This window comes from Mercenaria mercenaria, chromosome 19 (assembly GCF_021730395.1).
Source record: "Mercenaria mercenaria strain notata chromosome 19, MADL_Memer_1, whole genome shotgun sequence".
Taxonomy (NCBI): domain Eukaryota; kingdom Metazoa; phylum Mollusca; class Bivalvia; order Venerida; family Veneridae; genus Mercenaria; species Mercenaria mercenaria.
The window spans coordinates 25,303,214-25,322,207 of NC_069379.1; the positions used below are offsets into that span (position 1 = coordinate 25,303,214).

Here is an 18,994-nt window from a genome sequence, read left to right on the forward strand (position 1 = left end):
CCCAAATTGTTTTCCTTGAATTTTATCTGGAACCAAAAGAGATATAATTTTGAAACATACAACAGGCTTTTAGAATCATAAGACAAGTTTACATTTAATTATTCATTGAAAATCAATGGACTGATACAACCACAAAATCCATGTAATTAATACTGTCCAAATAGTCATGGTTTCACAGTGTACAGTAGGTGTGCACAACCTTGTCAAACATTTTGAACACATGAAATGCAGCAGAGCACCCCCCCATCCCACCCTCCCCACCAATCACATGAATAAAGTTGGCAGTGAACACAGCTACAGTACTTGCACTGTTTATGCACAGTGGCTTAATTGTTTTGACAACTTTAAGGATGACACTTTGGATAGAAAGAAGGACACATCAGATAGAAAGAAGGATACCCTGGAGAGAAAGAAGGATGCAGGAAAGAAACAGAAAGTTAAAGAAATGAAGCAAAGTGGAAAAGTATGTTTAGATCGGCACCGCAGTTGTGTTATTTTATTTTTTTGCTGAAATATTATGCTTCAGGTTTTGTACATTTATAGTGTTTTTGCAGATTTTCAGTTTTTAGCTCACCTGTCACATAGTGACAAGGTGAGCTTTTGTGATCACCCTTCGTCCGTCGTCCGTCGTGTGTCCGTGCGTGCGTCCGTCCGTCAACAATTTCTTGTCTGCACGATAGTGGTTTCATTTATGATTTTATTTTAACCCAACTTGCACACAACTTGTATCACCATAAGGTCACGGTTCCTTTCTTGAACTGGTCAGATCCCATTATGGGTTCCAGAGTTATGGCCGCTGAAACGGCCAAAATTAGCTATTTTGACATTGTCTGCACAATAGCAGCTTCATTTATGATTTGATTTTTACCAAACTGGCACACATCTTGTATCACCATAAGATCTTAGTTCCTTTCTTGAACTGGCCAGATTCCATTATGGGTTCCAGAGTTATGGCCCCTGAAAGGGCCAGAATTAGCTATTTTGATCTTGTCTGCACAATAGCAGCTTCATATGATTTTATTTTAACCAAACTTGCACACAACTTGTATCACTATAAGATCTCGGTTCCTTTCTTGAACTGGCAAGATTCCATGATGGGTTCCAGAGTGATGGCTCCTGAAAGGGCCAGAATTAGCTATTTTGACCTTGTCTGCACAATAGCAGCTTCATTTATGATTTGAATTTAATCAAACTTGCACAAAACTTGTGTCACCATAAGATCTCGTTTCCTTTCTTGAACCGGTCAGATCCCATAATGGGTTCCAGAGTTATGGCCCCTGAAAGGGCCAAAATTAGCTATTTTGACCTTGTCTGCACAATAGCAGCTTCATTTATGATTTGATTTTAACCAAACTTGCACACAACTTGTATCACCACAAGATCTTGCTTCCTTTCTTCAACTGGCCAGATTCCTTCATGGGTTCCAGAGTTATGGCCCCTTGAAGGTCCAAAATTGGCTATTTTGGCTTTTGCAGCCATATAGAGACTTCATTTATGGTTTTATTTGATACAAACTTCCAAAATACCTTCAACAACAAGAAATCTTGGATTCCATGACAAATCAGATCCAATCATAGGTTCCAGAGTTATTTTATATCTGATTACCTCCCCTGATTGTAATCAAAGTGGATTTATATCAGTAAGTACTTAAAGACTTATTTGAAATTTCATTATTGTAATTAGTTGGGCTGAGACAGTCACGGTAGATAACTATGGACTGATCTTATGTCAGATTACCTCCCTTTATTTCAAATTAAAATTGTTATATCTCCATAACTAATGAAGATACTGATCTGAAATTTCATTTATGTCAACAGATTTATTTGGCAGATCCTTCTTTTATCCACTTACAATATTTATTTTTTTTAATTACTTCCCTTTTACATTACTATAAATAGCTTATTTTTAGTAACTTTTTTTATTATTGGCTGTAGGGCAAACATGAGACCAGTTTTCTGTGGTACAACATGGATGGTACCTTCAATTTTTAGGTGTATTTTAACATATCTATAGCTTGTAAGATTTTTTTTTGTTTTGGTTAAATTTCTTCCCTTTGTTGTTCCTGTCCTTTGGACTTAGATATTTTTTCTGAGGACCTTCTTGTCCTCAACTGCAATGATAACAGGTGAGCGATATAGGGCCATCATGGCCCTCTTGTTATGCTTTTAGCTGGTACTCATTTTATTCATTTTATCCAGGTCTGTGATAATATGTGTGGTGGAGTGATTTTGTTTTACATGTGGAGTGATTGCCTTTTACCTTTTGTTTTCATTATGTCATTTAAATAACTCCCCTTGGATATAACAGAGTTTTTTCCCCTTTGCTAATAATTTAAGTTTGCCGCTGATTATTTTGGGATATTAGATACTATGATCAAAGTCTTGAATAGAATGGATTAGTAAATATATTCAACCTTAAACCAGTAACAGATATTAAATTCCCTTAAGCCTCTGCACTATCTTTTGTCAGTGACCAGTGAATGATATTCTTTATTTAGGATCCTTGCTGCAGTGTTTAAATGAGTTTCCTTCTTATGGAAGGGGGAAGTGTTTTCCTCTACTTGAAAAAAAGTTGTTATTTTTCATTATTCAGAACCTTATGAACCTAAAACAGAAGCCTAATTTCTGGAAAAAATGAAGAAAAAAACTTCAGCAATAAATCAAGTCCTAAACTGACCTATGATTTGTGAAAATATGCGTGAAGTCTTGATTATTAAAAGAAATGCAGATCAGGAATTATGTTTGTGTGAAGGGTTTTGGGTTCTATGGGTGAAACATTTGGTATCCTGCTTTTGTAAATTTAATGTTGTTTTTGTTTACATAGACTATGTTATTGCATGGCTTGTTGAGAAAATTTACATTCCATATATTATTGTAACATTGTATAGAATTGTTATATGTAGCTTTTAACAAAAGCAGCTTGTAGTATTTATGTGCATCAGTGCAGGTGATAATATAGTTGCAGAAACTCAGAACATTTTAGAGGAATGGTTGGACTGTCAGGGGAATCATTAGAACACTTTTAGAGGAATGGTTGGAACTGTCAGGGGAATTATTAGAACACTTTTAGAGGAATGGTTGGAACTGTTAGGGAATGATTAGAATACTTTTAGAGGAATGGTTAGACCTGTCAGGGGGATGATTAGAACACTTTTAGAGGAAGGTTAGAACTGTCAGGGGAATGATTAGAACACTTTTAGAGGAATGGTTGGAACTGTTAGGGAATGATTAGAATACTTTTAGAGGAATGGTTGGACCTGTCAGGGGAATGATTAGAACACTTTTAGAGGAATGGTAGGACTTGTCAGGTGAATGATAAAAACACTTTCAGAGGAATGGTTAGAACTTTTGGGGAATGATTAGAATAGTTCTAGAGGAATGGTTGGACCTGTCAGGGGAATAATAAGAATACTTTTAGAGGAATGGTTGGACCTGTCAGGGGAATCATTAGAACACTTTTAGAGGAATGGTTGGACTGTCAGGGGAATCATTAGAACACTTTAAGAGGAATGGTTGGAACTGTCAGGGGAATTATTAGAACACTTTTAGAGGTATGGTTGGAACTGTTAGGGAATGATTAGAATACTTTTAGAGGAATGGTTAGACCTGTCAGGGGGATGATTAGAACACTTTTAGGGGAAGGTTAGAACTGTCAGGGGAATGATTAGAACACTTTTAGAGGAATGGTTGGAACTGTTAGGGAATGATTAGAATACTTTTAGAGGAATGGTTGGACCTGTCAGGGAATGATTAGAACACTTTTAGAGGAATGGTAGGACTTGTCAGGTGAATGATAAAAACACTTTCAGAGGAATGGTTAGAACTTTTGGGGAATGATGAGAATACTTCTAGAGGAATGGTTGGACCTGTCAGGGGAATAATAAGAATACTTTTAGAGGAATGGTTGGACCTGTCAGGGGAATGATTAGAACACATTTACAGGAATGGTTGGACCTGTCAGGGAAATGATTAGAACACTTTTAGAGGAATGGTTGGACCTGTCATGGGAATAATTAGAACACTTTTAGAGGAATGGTTTGACCTGTCAGGGGAATGATTAAAACACTTTTAGAGGAATGGTTGGACTTGTCAGGGGAATGATTAGAGCACTTTTAGAGGAATGGTAGGAAATGGCAGGGGAATGATTAGAACACTTTTAAAGGAATGGTTGAACCTGTCAGGGGAATGATTAGAACATTTTTAAAGGAATGGTTGGACTTGTCAGGTGAATGATTAGAACACTTTTAGAGGAATGGTTGTACCTGTCAGGGGAATGATTAGAACACTTTTAGAGGAATGGTTAGAACTGTCAGGGGAATGATTAGAACACTTTTAAAGGAATGGTTAGACTTGTCAGGGGAATTATTAGAACACTTCTAGAGGAATGGTTGGACCTGTCAGGGGAATGATAGAACACTTTTAAAGAAATGGTTGGAACTTTTGGGGAATGATTAGAATACTTCTAGAGGAATGGTTGGACCTGTCAGGGGAATGATTAGAATACTTTTAGAGGAATGGTTGGACCTGTCAGGGGAATGATTAGAACACTTTTAGAGGAATGGTTGGGCCTGTCAGGGGAATGATTAGAACACTTCTAGAGGAATGGTTGGACCTGTCAGGGGAATTATTAGAACACTTTTAAAGGAATGGTTGGACCTGTCAGGGAAATTATTAGAACACTTTTAGAGGAATGGTTGGACCTGTCAGGGGAATGATTAGAACACTTTTAGAGGAATGGTTGGACCTGTCAGGGGAATGATTAGAACACTTTTAGAGGAATGGTTGGACCTGTCAGGGGAATGATTGGAACACTTTTAGAGGAATGGTTGGACCTGTCAGGGGAATGATTGGAACACTTTTAGAGGAATGGTTGGACCTGTCAGGGGAATGATTAGAGCACTTTTTACTCATTCTGCCGCGCAACGCATTAATGCGTCTGCTGATTTTTATCTGTATACCGCGTGCCGCTTCTAGGCGGTGTTGTTATCTACATCTGGAAACTGCACACCACATACATGCTTCTTTATAGTAAAAGCTCTGAATTCCACGTGACTCTTTCAGTCATCACATTTCATTGGTTTTAAATAAACTCTTTAAGTTCTTTCTAACAAATTAAACCAATCAAATTTTTTGTTGCATCACATTTTTAAAACATAGATAAAAGCGGATGTTGTGAAAAAATGAATGCTTTCGCTGAAGAAAGCTGTAAAAGCGAGCATCGTTCAAGTTACAATTTGTGATTTCTTGAAGCCTGAAAATTACTGATGATTCTTTATATGATCGAAACATAAAAGAATAAGTAAAAAGATGAATAAATAAGTAAATAGATAAATAAATACCAACAAAGAATCACTAAGCAATGCCAATTGAAATAACGCAACTCAAAAATATATACTGTGTCGTTCATCGCTACACGGCAAATAATTCCATCTGCGGGATCTTCAGATCTGTCAAAATTTAGCAGAGATAAAAATAAGAACCCAGCTGTGGAGCTAGAAAAGGCATTGAGTATATTCTTTATAAGTACGGATCTAAACATTCGAGTTTGGAAAAGAATGAATTGTAAATAATTGGGTATTATTATAAAAATACGCTTCAATGAAGACAGACGCACAAAAATAATGTGTACGCATCATAACGAAATGCAAAAAAAAAATAATCTCATAAAATTATTTTACATTTTTATACCGCATGAACATTGTCACATAGTTTCGTCGTGACGATGCACACAACACATCCTGGACAAAACTGGTAGAACTGTGGATTATATCATAATGAAAAGAAAAGAACTAAAATATTTTCTTTTACATGTAAGATTAATCTATCTTCCACTCACGCACACGAGATCTTTCATATTTACCTATGCGATATGACAATGCTCATGTGTGTATGAAAAAGTAAAATCATCTTCGTGGGTATTTATTTATTTATTTATTTATTTATTTATTTGTTTTTAATATTGGTCTATAGAATAAACTGTTAATAATAACTCAATCATTTTGACACTTTAGAAACTCTACAAAATTGTTTCAGAATTCAAATTTTCATATCGAAAAATTAGTCCAAAATAATCCCATTTTCAAACTTACAGTTTTTGTCTACGATAGTTGAATATTCACTTATTTTCATTTTATTACATCTTCATATTAAATGCAAACACAATTTTTATGAGAAATAACTTTAATTATTTTGATGCGTTTTGATTGCCTGTATGCATATAACTGAGTAAAATTAATGTTAGAAAATGACAGTAATATTCATTTAGAATTATTTGTAAGAATTGTTCTTATTTGTTGTTTAGATCTGTGCATTATAAAATTTAGAACTTTATAAATGTTGTTTAGCCAAAGCAAAATCTGATGGGAGATTATGGTTATTTGTTTTGTGTCTTTATTTCAACTGTCTGTTAAAAATGACTGTACTACACAGCTGCATGAAATTAGCTTTGTTGTGTAGCTTATACAATTTACTTACAGAGTGCAAATTCCATACCAATTAACGAGTGTATATCAAAATCCCCTTGATCAAAATCCCCTCCACTGAAAAATTACTGGGTGTTACAAAATCCCCTTCACACATTTGCAGGGGGTATCATAATCCCCTCTGTGATTAACATTATAGATATATAGATATCAGTGCTCCAAATTATATTATGTTTGCTAAAGGCATTGTATTTACGTGCTTTATGCAATAGACTTTTAAGTTGTGTATAGTTGTGTTTGAACTTGATGAAATAAGTAAAAATCACAGAGGGGATTATGATACCCCCTGCAAAAGTATGAAGGGGATTTTGTAACACCTTATCATTTTTCAGTGTAGGGGATTTTGATCAAGGGGATTTTGATTGTCTCCCCCAATTAACACATATTTGATGTCATGTGTCACTAATTAATAACAATATCCCAAGCAAAAAAAAAACACCTGCAAAATCAATGTTATCTCTCAAAACATCTCTTGGTATTCAGGAGTAGATTGGCTTATCAACCTCCTAGATGGCTGAAAGATAAATATCAGCAGAGTAGAAGTAGAGATAAGCTTAAGGGTAGAATGAGTTAAAGGAATGGTTGGACTTGTCAGGGGAATGATTAGAACACTTTTAGAGGAATGGTCAGACCTGTCAGGGGAATGATTAGAACACTTTTAGAGGAATGGTTAGAACTGTCAGGAGAATGATTAGAGCACTTTTAGAGGAATGGTTGAAGTTGTTAGGGAATGATTAGAACACTTTTAGAGGAAAGGTTGAAACTGTTAGGGAATGATAAGAATACTTTTAGAGGAATGCTTGGACCTGTCAGGGGAATGATTAGAACACTTTTAGAGGAATGGTTGGAACTGTTAGGGAATGATTAGAATACTTTTAGAGGAATGGTTGGACCTGTCAAGGGAATGATTAGAACACTTCTAGAGGAATGGTTGAAACTGTTAGGGAATGATTAGAATACTTTTAGAGGAATGGTTGGACTTGTCAGGGGAATTATTAGAACACTTTTAGAAGAATGGTTGGAACTGTTAGGGAATTATTAGAATACTTTTAGAGGAATGGTTGGACCTGTCAGGGGAATGATTAGAACACTTTTTAATGCATAATGGGGAGGGGCTTCAACACTGAGGTAAATGAGGGGAAAAGTTGGAATGCATTAACACCCACATTAAGAAAACAAAATTTAGATGATTCTTTTACATCTGTATACATGTAATGACAATTGTAGTTAACCTGAACACAAAGTGCTGAAGGTGAGCTACTGCAAAGAACTATAAAATACACAGAATGGCAACTTTGGATAATCCCGCGTCATCTCGTGTTAGCGTGTTATCTTATTTTAAAGCATTGCTGACTTATCAATCATGATCAAATCAACAGAGGCTTACTGAAGTATAAAACCGGTGGTACGCCCGGCAGGTAATAAACCAATTTGAGCCCTTTTTCAAATGAAAACTGTTGATTTCTCAGACTTTCAATCATAAATTCATTCCTTCCCCGTGTAGAAAATACTAATAACATTAAAAATGCACCATTATCATGATAAACAAATGATCCAAAAAGTAACCTTATTTCAAAGCGTTTGCTGACTTGATCAGTCATGATCAACAGATGCTTACAACAAGATCTCATACAGTTGTCACGGGATGTTGGCGAGATTTGCTCTATACGCCTTTCAAGTTGCCGATCTGTTTATTTTATAGCTCTTTGGCTACTGTGATCACCCTGTGTCTATTTTACCTGTAAGATGTCAAGAATTTAGCTGTTAACACTCCAGTTGTCACAGTTCTAGCCCAATATTAATGGAACTTTGGTCAGAATATTACTGTCAGTAAAATCTTGTACAAATTTGGTAATGGGTCATCTAGCCACTAGGTCAGTAAATAGAAAAACCTTGTTGCAGTCTACAGGCCATATTTTCTACCTGAGACTTGGTCAGAATGTTTGTCCATTTAAAATCTAGAAGAAATTTGTCTCTGGGTTACTTTAGAAAAAGCCAAGTCATCAGGTTAATTCATAAAAATTCTTTTTGGAAATGTTAACACTTTCAAGGCCATTTTCACCTTGATCACCATAAGTTTTTATTTGTCAAAAGGGTTAAATATGGGAAATCTGAGGTCAAAATTATATCCCAAGGTCAGATAATTGAATTTGATTAACGATCTGCCTGATTTTCATTAAATATTGTCAAAATCTTTGTCTAGGTCATCTGGGTCACGGCTCTCTTGTTAAACTTAATGCCTGATGGTGGGAGGGATTAACACTTCAAGGGGAATGATTGAAACACCTTGAAGGAAATGATTGAACACATTGAGGGGAATGATTGGAACACTTTGAGGGGATTGATTGGAACACTTTGAGGGGATTGATTGGAACACTTTGTGGAAAACTGTGAGGGGAATGTCTGGAACACTTTGAGGGGAATTACTGGAACACTGTGAGGGGAATGATTGGAACACTTCCAGGGGAATGACTGGAACACTTTGTGGAAAACTGTGAGGGGAATGTCTGGAACACTTTGAGGGGAATTACTGGAACACTTTGAGGGGAATGATTGGAACACTTTGAGGGGAATGACTGGAACACTTTGAGAGGAATGATTGGAACACTTTGAGGGGATTGATTGGAACACTTTTTGGAAAACTGTGAGGGGAATGTCAGGAACACTTTGAGGGGAATTACTGGAACACTTAGAGGGGAATGATTGGAACACTTTGAGGGGAATGACTGCAACACTTTTGAGTGGCATTGCTGGAACACTTTGAGAGGAATGGGTTGAACAATTTGAGGGGAAATACTGAAACACTTTAAGGGGATTGACTGGAACACTATAAGGGGATTTGCTAGAGCAATTTGAGGGGAATGACTGGAACACTTCGAGGGGAATAGGTTGAACACTTCAAAGGAAATGGCTGCAATATTTTAAGGGGAAAGGTTTGAACACTGAAGAGAAGGGTTGAACACTTTGAGGAGAATTGTAGGAATACTTTGAATGGAATGTTTGGAATACTTTTAGAGGAATGGCTGGGACACTTTGAAGAGGAGAGCATGAACATTTCAAACAGGATGGCTGAACACTTTGAGGGAGAAGGTTTCAAATTTTTTTATGGGAATACTTGAGCTTTTGCTTTTCTGACAAATACTTTGGATTCATCATTAAATGGGCTCCAGTTTTGGATATGCTTATTAGATTTGTCTGAAAAACGTGCATATTATACCTTACTTAGTATAGTATCTGCTGGGAATCACAGTGTTTGGGAATTTAACAGAGATATATTTATAAAAACGTGTGTATTCTGATCCGGTTAAAATACCAGTGTTCAGAATTTTAAGTTCTCTTGAAATGTCAGTGTTCTAAATTTGACACCTCATTAAAGCTCAATAACACGTTCTGCATTTTCAGCATGTTATATACATTACAGGTTTTTCATGTAACTATAGGCTAGATCCATTTCTTAAAAGCTGCTAATGAAATAAAGTCTCCCACTGAAAGTGGGGGAGACATTTTGATTAAGTGCAGTCTGCCTGTATGTCACAAAAGTTGCCCACTCCTCCAACACCACCAGGTGGATTTACACTAACAGAAAACTGATCATTGCCAAGCCTTGTTATGCACATCTGCTTCATATTCTGGTTTTGTGATTTATAGTGGAATTATGGCCCTTGATTCATCAAATTTTATGATGTTTTGGCCACTTCTCTTATAGCATTGGAAGGATTTTCACCAAACCTTACAGGAGTGATTATTGCCAAGTCTTTCTTTTGCATATTATTGGCATGTTCAGGTTCATTGATTTTCAGGGGAGTTATGGCCTGTTATTTGTCAGATTTTATGATATTTTGGCAACTTCTCGAACACCATCAGGTACATTTCCACCAAACCTTACAGGAGTTATCTGTTCCAAAACTAGTTATACATATCATTGGCATTTTCAGGTTCAGTGATTTTCAGCAGAGTCATGTTTTTCAACATTTACACTACTTATATACAATTAGGCTGAATTTCACCAAACCTCAGGAGTGATTTGTGTGAAGCCTGGTATGTTCTTTTTAATAGTTCCCAGCAATAATGACAGACCTCATTTTATGGTTTGATATCTTTAGAGATTTTGCCTTATGTTGCTATAAAAGTGTCAGGTCAGGTGTATTTCCAGATCTATAAACTTTCTGTGCAGGTCAAAGAATGTGTTAAGTTTGAGGTATTAAGATTTTAAAATCTTTCTTGATAATTAACATTACAGTGATGTACTCTTCAGTAGGGCTGTAGCAAGTATCCTAATACTAAGTTAGGAAGTTAATGTTACATCTTTGGTGTGATGTGGTGATGTGCTTTACCAAAAGGCTAATGATACTGTAGTTCCACAGTTTACAGTTCATAATATCTTCTTCTGACAAGATCAAGATGTATTTACAAATAAGATTGATCGCAAATATTAGTAAAAATAAAATTGAAACTAATATTTTCCAGATTGTTTTATTTTAACACATGAAATTTTCAGGGAAAAAGTACTTGTAAGGAGTCAGTGTGGGACTCTTTATGAAAGAGAAACATCATTGAGTTGGCACAAGATACATGCATGTCATTATGTAACATGATTTTATCTCTAATTTATCAGGACTTTGGGAAAACCGTAAAGCGGGTATTATACTAATTCCAAAATGACATAGATGTTTAATCCCTGTATTATACCCCAGCGCTTCAACCCCTTATAACCAATATTTACAGTCTAACCTGTCTTAAGCAGCCAGCCAAGGGAAGCAGACAATTTGGCCGCTAAAGTCAGGTGACCGCTGACCGGAGGTGCAGCCAGTATATGTATTTTTCAGACTTCTGACCAGTCTATAGCCTTTAGGCCCGTTTCTTTTTGGGTTTTCCATTATTATTTTACCAGGATACAATGACGTGCATTTGCCTTCGCAATACGAATGGTCTTCTTAGCAATCTAAAACTCCGGCTCCGGTGTTTTTTTTTTACTACAAAAATTGTTATAGACAATTTTCCAACTTCAAAACAAGTTTGTTTACAATTTTCGCCATTTTGGTAAGGGAAGCTACTCTCGGCGCTTATTGTCTACGCTAAATCTAAGATTGCCGTTACGTTCCGTAAAAGATAGAGTGGTTTATATTTTTTTTCAAACACAATTAATTTCGTATAAATTTAATAGTATTTTGATGACAGAAGTATAAAAAAAAAATCACAAATATTATGCTACTAATTAGTTATCGAGTATTATCGTTAACCAAGGTCAAACTGTGAACAACAAAATTGACACGAGGTGACACGCTAATTACCGATAATTACTGGCCATTTGATCATAACAAAAGGGGATTACACCTTTGGTTATCAGTTTTAATTGAGAAGCTCATGTCATTTTGTCGTTCTTGTGGTGAAGTCCCGCGAAACTTAGCAACCACGTGCTTCTCAAAATCGGGTATCTTCTGCGATTATTGCCTAAAAATAATTGGTTTTGGAAGAAAAATGGCCGCTGCAAGGGGTCAAATACGGCGGTCGGGAGACAATTTCGGTGGCCGCTGGCCGCAGACGGCAGGTGGCCGCTGAATAAAGTGATAAAATAGAGGAAAATCCATCGGGGGCGTCATAAAATGGCCGCTGAACGGAGGTGACCGCTGATCGGAGGTGACCGTTAGTACAGGTTAGACTGTACTCAGAATAGAAGAGGGCTAGCTTGCTATTCTTTCAAACTTCCAAGCAAACTGCCAGTTTAGATTTATGCCAAGCTTTGAAGAAGAGGAGGTATATTGTTTTGCTCGTTGTCAGTTGGGCAGACTGTCAGTAGATCATTTGGTTTCCAGTCGGCAACTTTAGAACACTTTGTCCTATTATCAACACACTTTATAGAATGGTTGCCTGTGGTCAGTAGATGACCCTTATTGTTGTTTTAGATTAGTAAGTCAATGGTCATTGACACAGTGACTAATAGTATTTTGGAGATTATTGTTGAAGGTCAAGGTCACAGTGACTAATAGTATTTTGGAAATCATTGTTAAAGGTCAAGGTCACTGTGACCTCAAGGCTGACAACAATTTCAGTTCAATAAATAAAAATTACATACCATTGGTTTCCTCTGGCAAGGTTATCTTGGGAACATGTGTTTTACAAACAGTGCTTGCTTCTGTTCTAATTCTCTGACACCTTTATATGATTCCTTTTTCCATCCATGCTTATCATTACGTTATACTTTGTCTACATTAATCACATTCCAGTTTCTCAAGAAAGCTTTCTGAAAACCGTCCTTTAATAATAAATAAATAATCAGTAGAGCAGATTGTTGAAATAAAAGTAGAATAGACTGCCTTACTTTCTGATTCTGATGCTTTAGTTAGCTTCTTCAGTTGATTTTCAGTGATGTTGACAACACTTCAACAAGTTACTGGTGCCATATTAGCACAGAGAGAAAGCATGCTACCAGATTTGATTTACTATTTTATATAACATTTTCAGAATTGAAAAGATATAAAAGTAACTAAATATATTAAAACATGATTTTGTTGCATATTATTTCTGAAATGTAAAGAAGGAAAAACAAGGAAATGACATTGGCACACCTAAGGAATATCAGTGTTTAAAGATTGCATAATTATCTTTTTTAAAGGAGGAAATAATACAGCCTGACTGTTCAGTTTGCTTTTATTGCTGAAATTGGCCTTTGTTGTTATTTTGTTGTTTGTGGATTTTCCTGTATGCAAAATTGGTACATACTCTCAAAGCTTATTTTAAAACTTGTATTTCTTTATTATTCATAGTCACCACCATATTACCCATAATGGCAAAGGTCTAGAAAACTGTTAGTCATTAAGGTGTTAGAGAATAGTGCAAGAATTGTAAGACACCCTTATTCCAGAAACTTTCCCTAGTTTTTCATCATTTAAAGCTATGTTTTCACACAAGGTATCAGTGTCATCTTCAAGACAGTTTGTCTAATTTATAATCATACAGGTCAAGGATTTTATGTTTGTTAATTTTGTATATACAAGAGTGCACAGATACTAATAAACTGTGATAATGTGGCAGTTGACCTGAATACAATCGACACTGTTTATTGTCCAATACAGGTAAATCCAATTATTGCTTTGCAATAGATCTATGACGGATTATCTTTGAACACCCCTGGACTTATTGGACTCACCTGCCACATTATCAAAGTTTATTAGGCCACACCAAATTGATAAGTTGTTCATCGGATTTTTTTCTGAAAAATTTGAGGCGGCGAGCGAAAAATTAATTTAAATATTTTTTTTGGTTTTTGAGAAAATCAGGAGCGAGCGAAGAGCGAAGAAATATATTTGTCTTCATTTGTCACTCGACTGACTAATAAAAACCTTAAAATAGAATATATAGCCCTTTTAAATTAAAAAGTAAGTCCCCAGGGATTGAGAAAATTTGACATGCAGACGCACAAAAAAGCGAACTCGGGGGAAAAAAGGTAATAACATTGTCATACAGTACACTGTAATCAAATAATGCATGCTTTTGAAAATGCTGCTAGAAAATATGTAATAAACAACAATGCATAACCTTACACCATACTTATCACATACATATGTGACTTGAATATTTATTGCTATGAAAATGTAGCATTCTTAGCTAACTTCACAAAGTTTTTGATACATCAAATATCTATGTGAGTGTTACTAGATCTATTAAAGCTTCTGATTTGAAACTTAGAACAGTTATTTACTGTCAAAGTCTACACCAGGAGAAACAATACTCTTAATTCTGAATCTAGACAGAATTATGCCCCTTTTTAACATAGAATATTTTTAATTAAGTTTTATATAATGACCAATAGCTCTGTACTTTAATAGCTTTTGACTATTATGCCCCTTTTACTGGCAAAGCTCTGATTCAGGAAAGTCGAGCATGATGTCTTATGTACAGCTCTTTTTCTAACTTTAAACTTTTATAACATATTAAATTTGTTGAAACAAAGTCTCAATTAAAGTCTGAAATAGAGATTAACGTGCATAAACATTAGTCCACTAAACAACTGGAAAATTTGAAAATCAAAACTGTCCTGAAAACAACTCGTAATGTAAATTCCTTAACACACCAACTTTCGTATGCAAATGCTGATCATTTGGACATGAAAAAACAGAAAACAGATAAGTGACATGCATCAATAAGTATTTATCCTTACCAAAATAATGTAGATTGATGTTATCAAACAAATTAGTATGCTTTTCTTCATCCAGATTTCAATGAAATAAATCGATTTTTGGGGAATGTAATTTGGTAAACATTTGGAGAAAATGGCGTAACTGCATAAAGGGGAAATAACTTTAATCCAACTAAATATAAGTGTTACGATTTATTATAGACGATGTGGCGTAGTATGTATTTATTATTTTGATTAAAATCCATTTGAGAACAATCTGGGACTGGAATTATAAGCATTTATACACTTTTACGTCCTTAAAAAGTAGCGCACCAAAAATTTTTGGATCGATTTTTTTCAATGGGGCGAGCGCAAGCCAAAAACAAAAAATAAATATTTTTTTTGTGTTTCTGAAAATATACGAGCGGCAAATCCGATAAACAACTTTTTAATTTGGTGAGGCCTTAGTATTCATATTACTTGGCATAAACATTCACCATTACTGTGTCATTACATCAGACAGTGGGTGCATCCATTTGTGGACATATTTCTAGTTAACCCTTACCATGCTTGACACAGTTGGTTTACGACCAGTGCATGATCTGCACTGTTCACTATTCAGACAGTATCTTTTTGGTAAGCACCCCCTTTAATAGTTAATGGTACTGTCCAAAATGGAAGATGGACAAGTTCATTATAGAAATTTAGCATGGTAAGGGCTAAACTGGAAAGTGATTCAGAACTTTAGAATGAAAAGCAAAATCCATAATCTAAATATTTCATTGGTTGATTCTGTTGTTATTAGACAGATTGGACAAATTTGGTTAAAACTTCAGTTCTTATGTCAATTTTAGTAATCACTTAGCCATCAACAGCAGTAAAACAGCAAAGGAAGAGATTGAAATAACTAGTATTTTGATTGGCTGTTAAGTATCAGATGTTATAATTGTGACTGTTTGAAAAAATATGATTGGCTTATTTTTCAGGCTTCTCTGAAGATCGGAGAAGGTGATTGGTCAGACAAGTTCTCTCTTGATGTAGTTGGCAGTTCAGGAACTGTACAGAGCAAGAATAAAACCAGGACCTGGGAGGTATGTTCATGTTCTCCCTGTAAACACTGCTTCTTCAGCTTGGAATTCAATTGAATTTACATATAGTAACTAGAGATATAGTTCAACGTCAATTAGTTAGGCGTAACTTATCCGCTATCCTCCGTGTTTACCGCAGTATTGTTATGAGCTAAAAGTGCAGACACGCCTCAATGCATAAAGTTGATCTATACCTGTTGACATGACAATGATTTAGGAAGTTATTTCAAGCATGTGGAAGATATTTAAGTTTCAAGGGTGTGGTTCACCTATTGATTACTAATAAGATTGTGAAAATTAAGGTTTGTGCCATATGCCCTTCTTGTCATTGTCTACCTGTGACAAAAGTGCTAAAAGAATTTTCGAAGTTGACAACCAAAATTCTCTTATATTGATCTAAAATGATTGTGGAAGACTATTTTAAGAACCTAGGGTGAAGCCTTTGATAACGCTTAACTAGGTTTTGTATTCATCTTACAGGTCGGAGTTAGCATACTGTTGTCAAACTCTGGTCTCACCAAGATTGTTACATTTACACCATACTACATGCTGGTGAATACATCTCCCTACCCGTTGTTATGTAAAGAGAACCATGGAGATAGCCAGTGGATTGAAATACCATCAAAAGAGGTAATTGAGACAACTAAATGTTCTTTTTAAACTGTAATAAGATTGACAAAAAGTGACCTTGTAAGCCAACTCGATGCTTATTATAGATCAGTTGATAAGAAATGGAATGGTCTTTTTGTAGTTGAAAAGTTGATATGCAAATTAATTTACCAGCTCTTCAATAAAAATACAAATTAATTTACCAGCTCTCCAATAAAAATACCTAAGAAAACTTGGCAGTGTTGCATTTTCCATTACTGCTCATGGACAGACTCAATCAAACCGAGTCTACAATTTTCACTGTTTGCCTTCTTCTCGGTACTTCCGAGGGATGTACTTTCCATATTATATTTACTTCACAACAGCAGGGGTTAAGTGCTGTGTGGCGGCCATAAAAAGTCGCCCCGACTTCATCTCGGTGTTATATTTCTGGTCCTTTGGGATCATTGATTTCAACTCATCTAAATTTGAAGATTGAATACTGCTTAAGATATTAGGTCACTAATAGTAATGTTTACAAAATGGCCTTTGCTTGGTATATTCTGAAAGGTAACTGTGTTTTGCACTATTTTGCAAATTTTAAACAACTTTTACCGTGCCGTTTTTTATAAATTTTGAATAACTTATGGTATCTCCTCAAGCTCAAGTAGAGACAAATTTCAAAGTGATAGCCACTATCTAAAACGTTTGCAGAGAACTCATTTTACCATTAATTTCAATAGAAGAAACATCAAACTATTGGTAAACAATTATAAAACACAAAATAAAAATGTCAATATCATTTTTTCTATGGTGCCTCAAGTAAACGGATTTAATGAGACAGAATTCATACTTCAACATTGGAAAAATAAGGTCGAATGATGTGTTTCTGTTTTGGATTTTGCTTACCCCATTTAAAAATAACCTTAGGGAAGATGTAAAACCTACCTAAATTTCTTCCACAATATATAATCTAAGAGTGAAAGCAAAATAGAGAACTTCCACCGCGTGTAACTCAATATTTTTAAAGATGTGTAACTCTACCCCTTCTGTTTAAGTAGTAAATACACTTTGAACAGAAAGAAATCGCTTATAAGATTCCTCTTTTTCCATTTTTGTACAAAAAATCAATAATAAATCTTGAAAGAAGTAAAAACTTACTAGTAAAAAAGGAAAATAAGAAAGAAAAAATTTGGTCCCAGTAGGGCTTGAACCTACGCACCCCTAAGAATTGCAGTAAAAGTAGGTTTATGGTAGGAATTGAATACTCTTCAAAAAGGAGGTTCTCTATAAGTGATCTGATACCTTAAGCTGGTGCTATGGGGCATGGGCAGTGTTGCATTTTCCATTACTGCTCATGAACAGACTCAATCAAACTGAGTCTGCAATTTTCACTGTGAGCCTTGTTTTTGGTGCTTCCGAGGGATCTACTTTCCAAATTATATTGTATACTAAAAAGCAACTTCTTTTGTCAAAACTTTTTAATGAATATTCATGAATCAAATGTAAACAGATGTGGAGAGTTTCGTTATACCTTCAGCAAACAGAGAGAGACATTGAGATAAATGTTTTAACAAACTGTTGGTTACTTTCCAGTGTGTTCCTATATGGCCTCTACAGACAGGCAAAGAAATTACAATGCAGACAAAGGTGAAGGACACTGAGATATCAACTAGTCATTTCCTGTTCAACAAACCACATACCACACTGCTCAAACTTGATAATGAGGTAGTTTTAGTATTTAGTAGTAATATTTTAAAAAAGTTATAAATAATTTTGACAGCTTTAATTAGAAAAATTAAATAAAGTTCTTACAAAATTTAATACATATGAGTTTATAAAAAAAATGGTGTAGTTGTTAAAGTACACATGTGAATATAAGAATATAAAACTTGATAAATAAAACATTGTAAATGAGAACTCCCCCTAAAGATATATTCTTAAAGTATTGTTAATATATTGGAGTTCATAAAATGTTGCTTATGATGTGTTGAAATATCTTTTAGTAATTGATACAGATGGATGGTCTGTCAACGATCTATTTTAGGAGTTGTCAGAGCTAAAAATAATCTTTGGACAGCATTTTCTCATGAACCATTAAAAAATTATGGATCTTCACCAAACTTCATTGTAGCATCCTTGTAAAGTCCTGTCTCAAGTTCTTTCAGATGGTTCAGCTTTGCCCCTTACAGAGGTAGTGAAAGTAATAACTATAACATCTTGTCATGAACCATTTAATGGTTCTTCTCCAAGCCTGGTCTGTAATATCCTTGAAAGTTCTCTCTCGTTTTGGTTCATAGGTTCCCCTTAGTCCCTTTATTGGCCACCAGAGATAAAAATTGAAAAAAAAATATTCAACAATTTTTTCTCATGAACAACCTGGTTTATTTTCACCAAATTAGATCTGTAACATCCATGTAAGGTCGTCTCTCAAGGTGATCAGGTGAATGACGTAGGGCCATCGTTGCTTCTTGTTAGCTTCTAACTGTGAAGTTATGAAAAATTTATTTGTGTCTGAGAATTCACAAGAAGTTCAAGATGTATTGAATCATATATTATGTTTCAAGTTTAAGTTAACACCTCAGGTGGTCATTAAACACAAGTTGTCATTTAGTGACATTTAGCCAGGTTGTTATTTAGCACAGGTTGTCTTTTAGCACAGTTTATTAGTTAATACAGGTTATCGTTTAGCACAGGTTGTCTTTTAGCACAGTTTATCAG

At 35.2% G+C, this 18,994-nt stretch overlaps 1 protein-coding gene across 11 annotated transcripts in view; it reads left to right on the top strand.

Annotated features, from left to right (window-relative positions):
* Window positions 1-18,994, top strand: part of LOC123542107 (intermembrane lipid transfer protein VPS13A-like) — a 227,438-nt gene that overhangs the window by 150,960 nt on the left and 57,484 nt on the right. For 9 of the 11 annotated variants that reach the window (XM_053531671.1, XM_053531674.1, XM_053531673.1 and 6 more), the window contains 4 exons: window positions 350-463; window positions 15,584-15,688; window positions 16,166-16,315; window positions 17,870-18,001. In XM_053531671.1, the coding sequence (XP_053387646.1) occupies window positions 350-463; window positions 15,584-15,688; window positions 16,166-16,315; window positions 17,870-18,001 (501 nt within the window). Of the gene's footprint in view, window positions 1-349; window positions 464-11,096; window positions 11,121-15,583; window positions 15,689-16,165; window positions 16,316-17,869; window positions 18,002-18,994 lie in introns of all 11 variants that reach the window. The other 2 variants (XM_053531680.1, XM_053531681.1) reach the window with 2 other exon arrangements.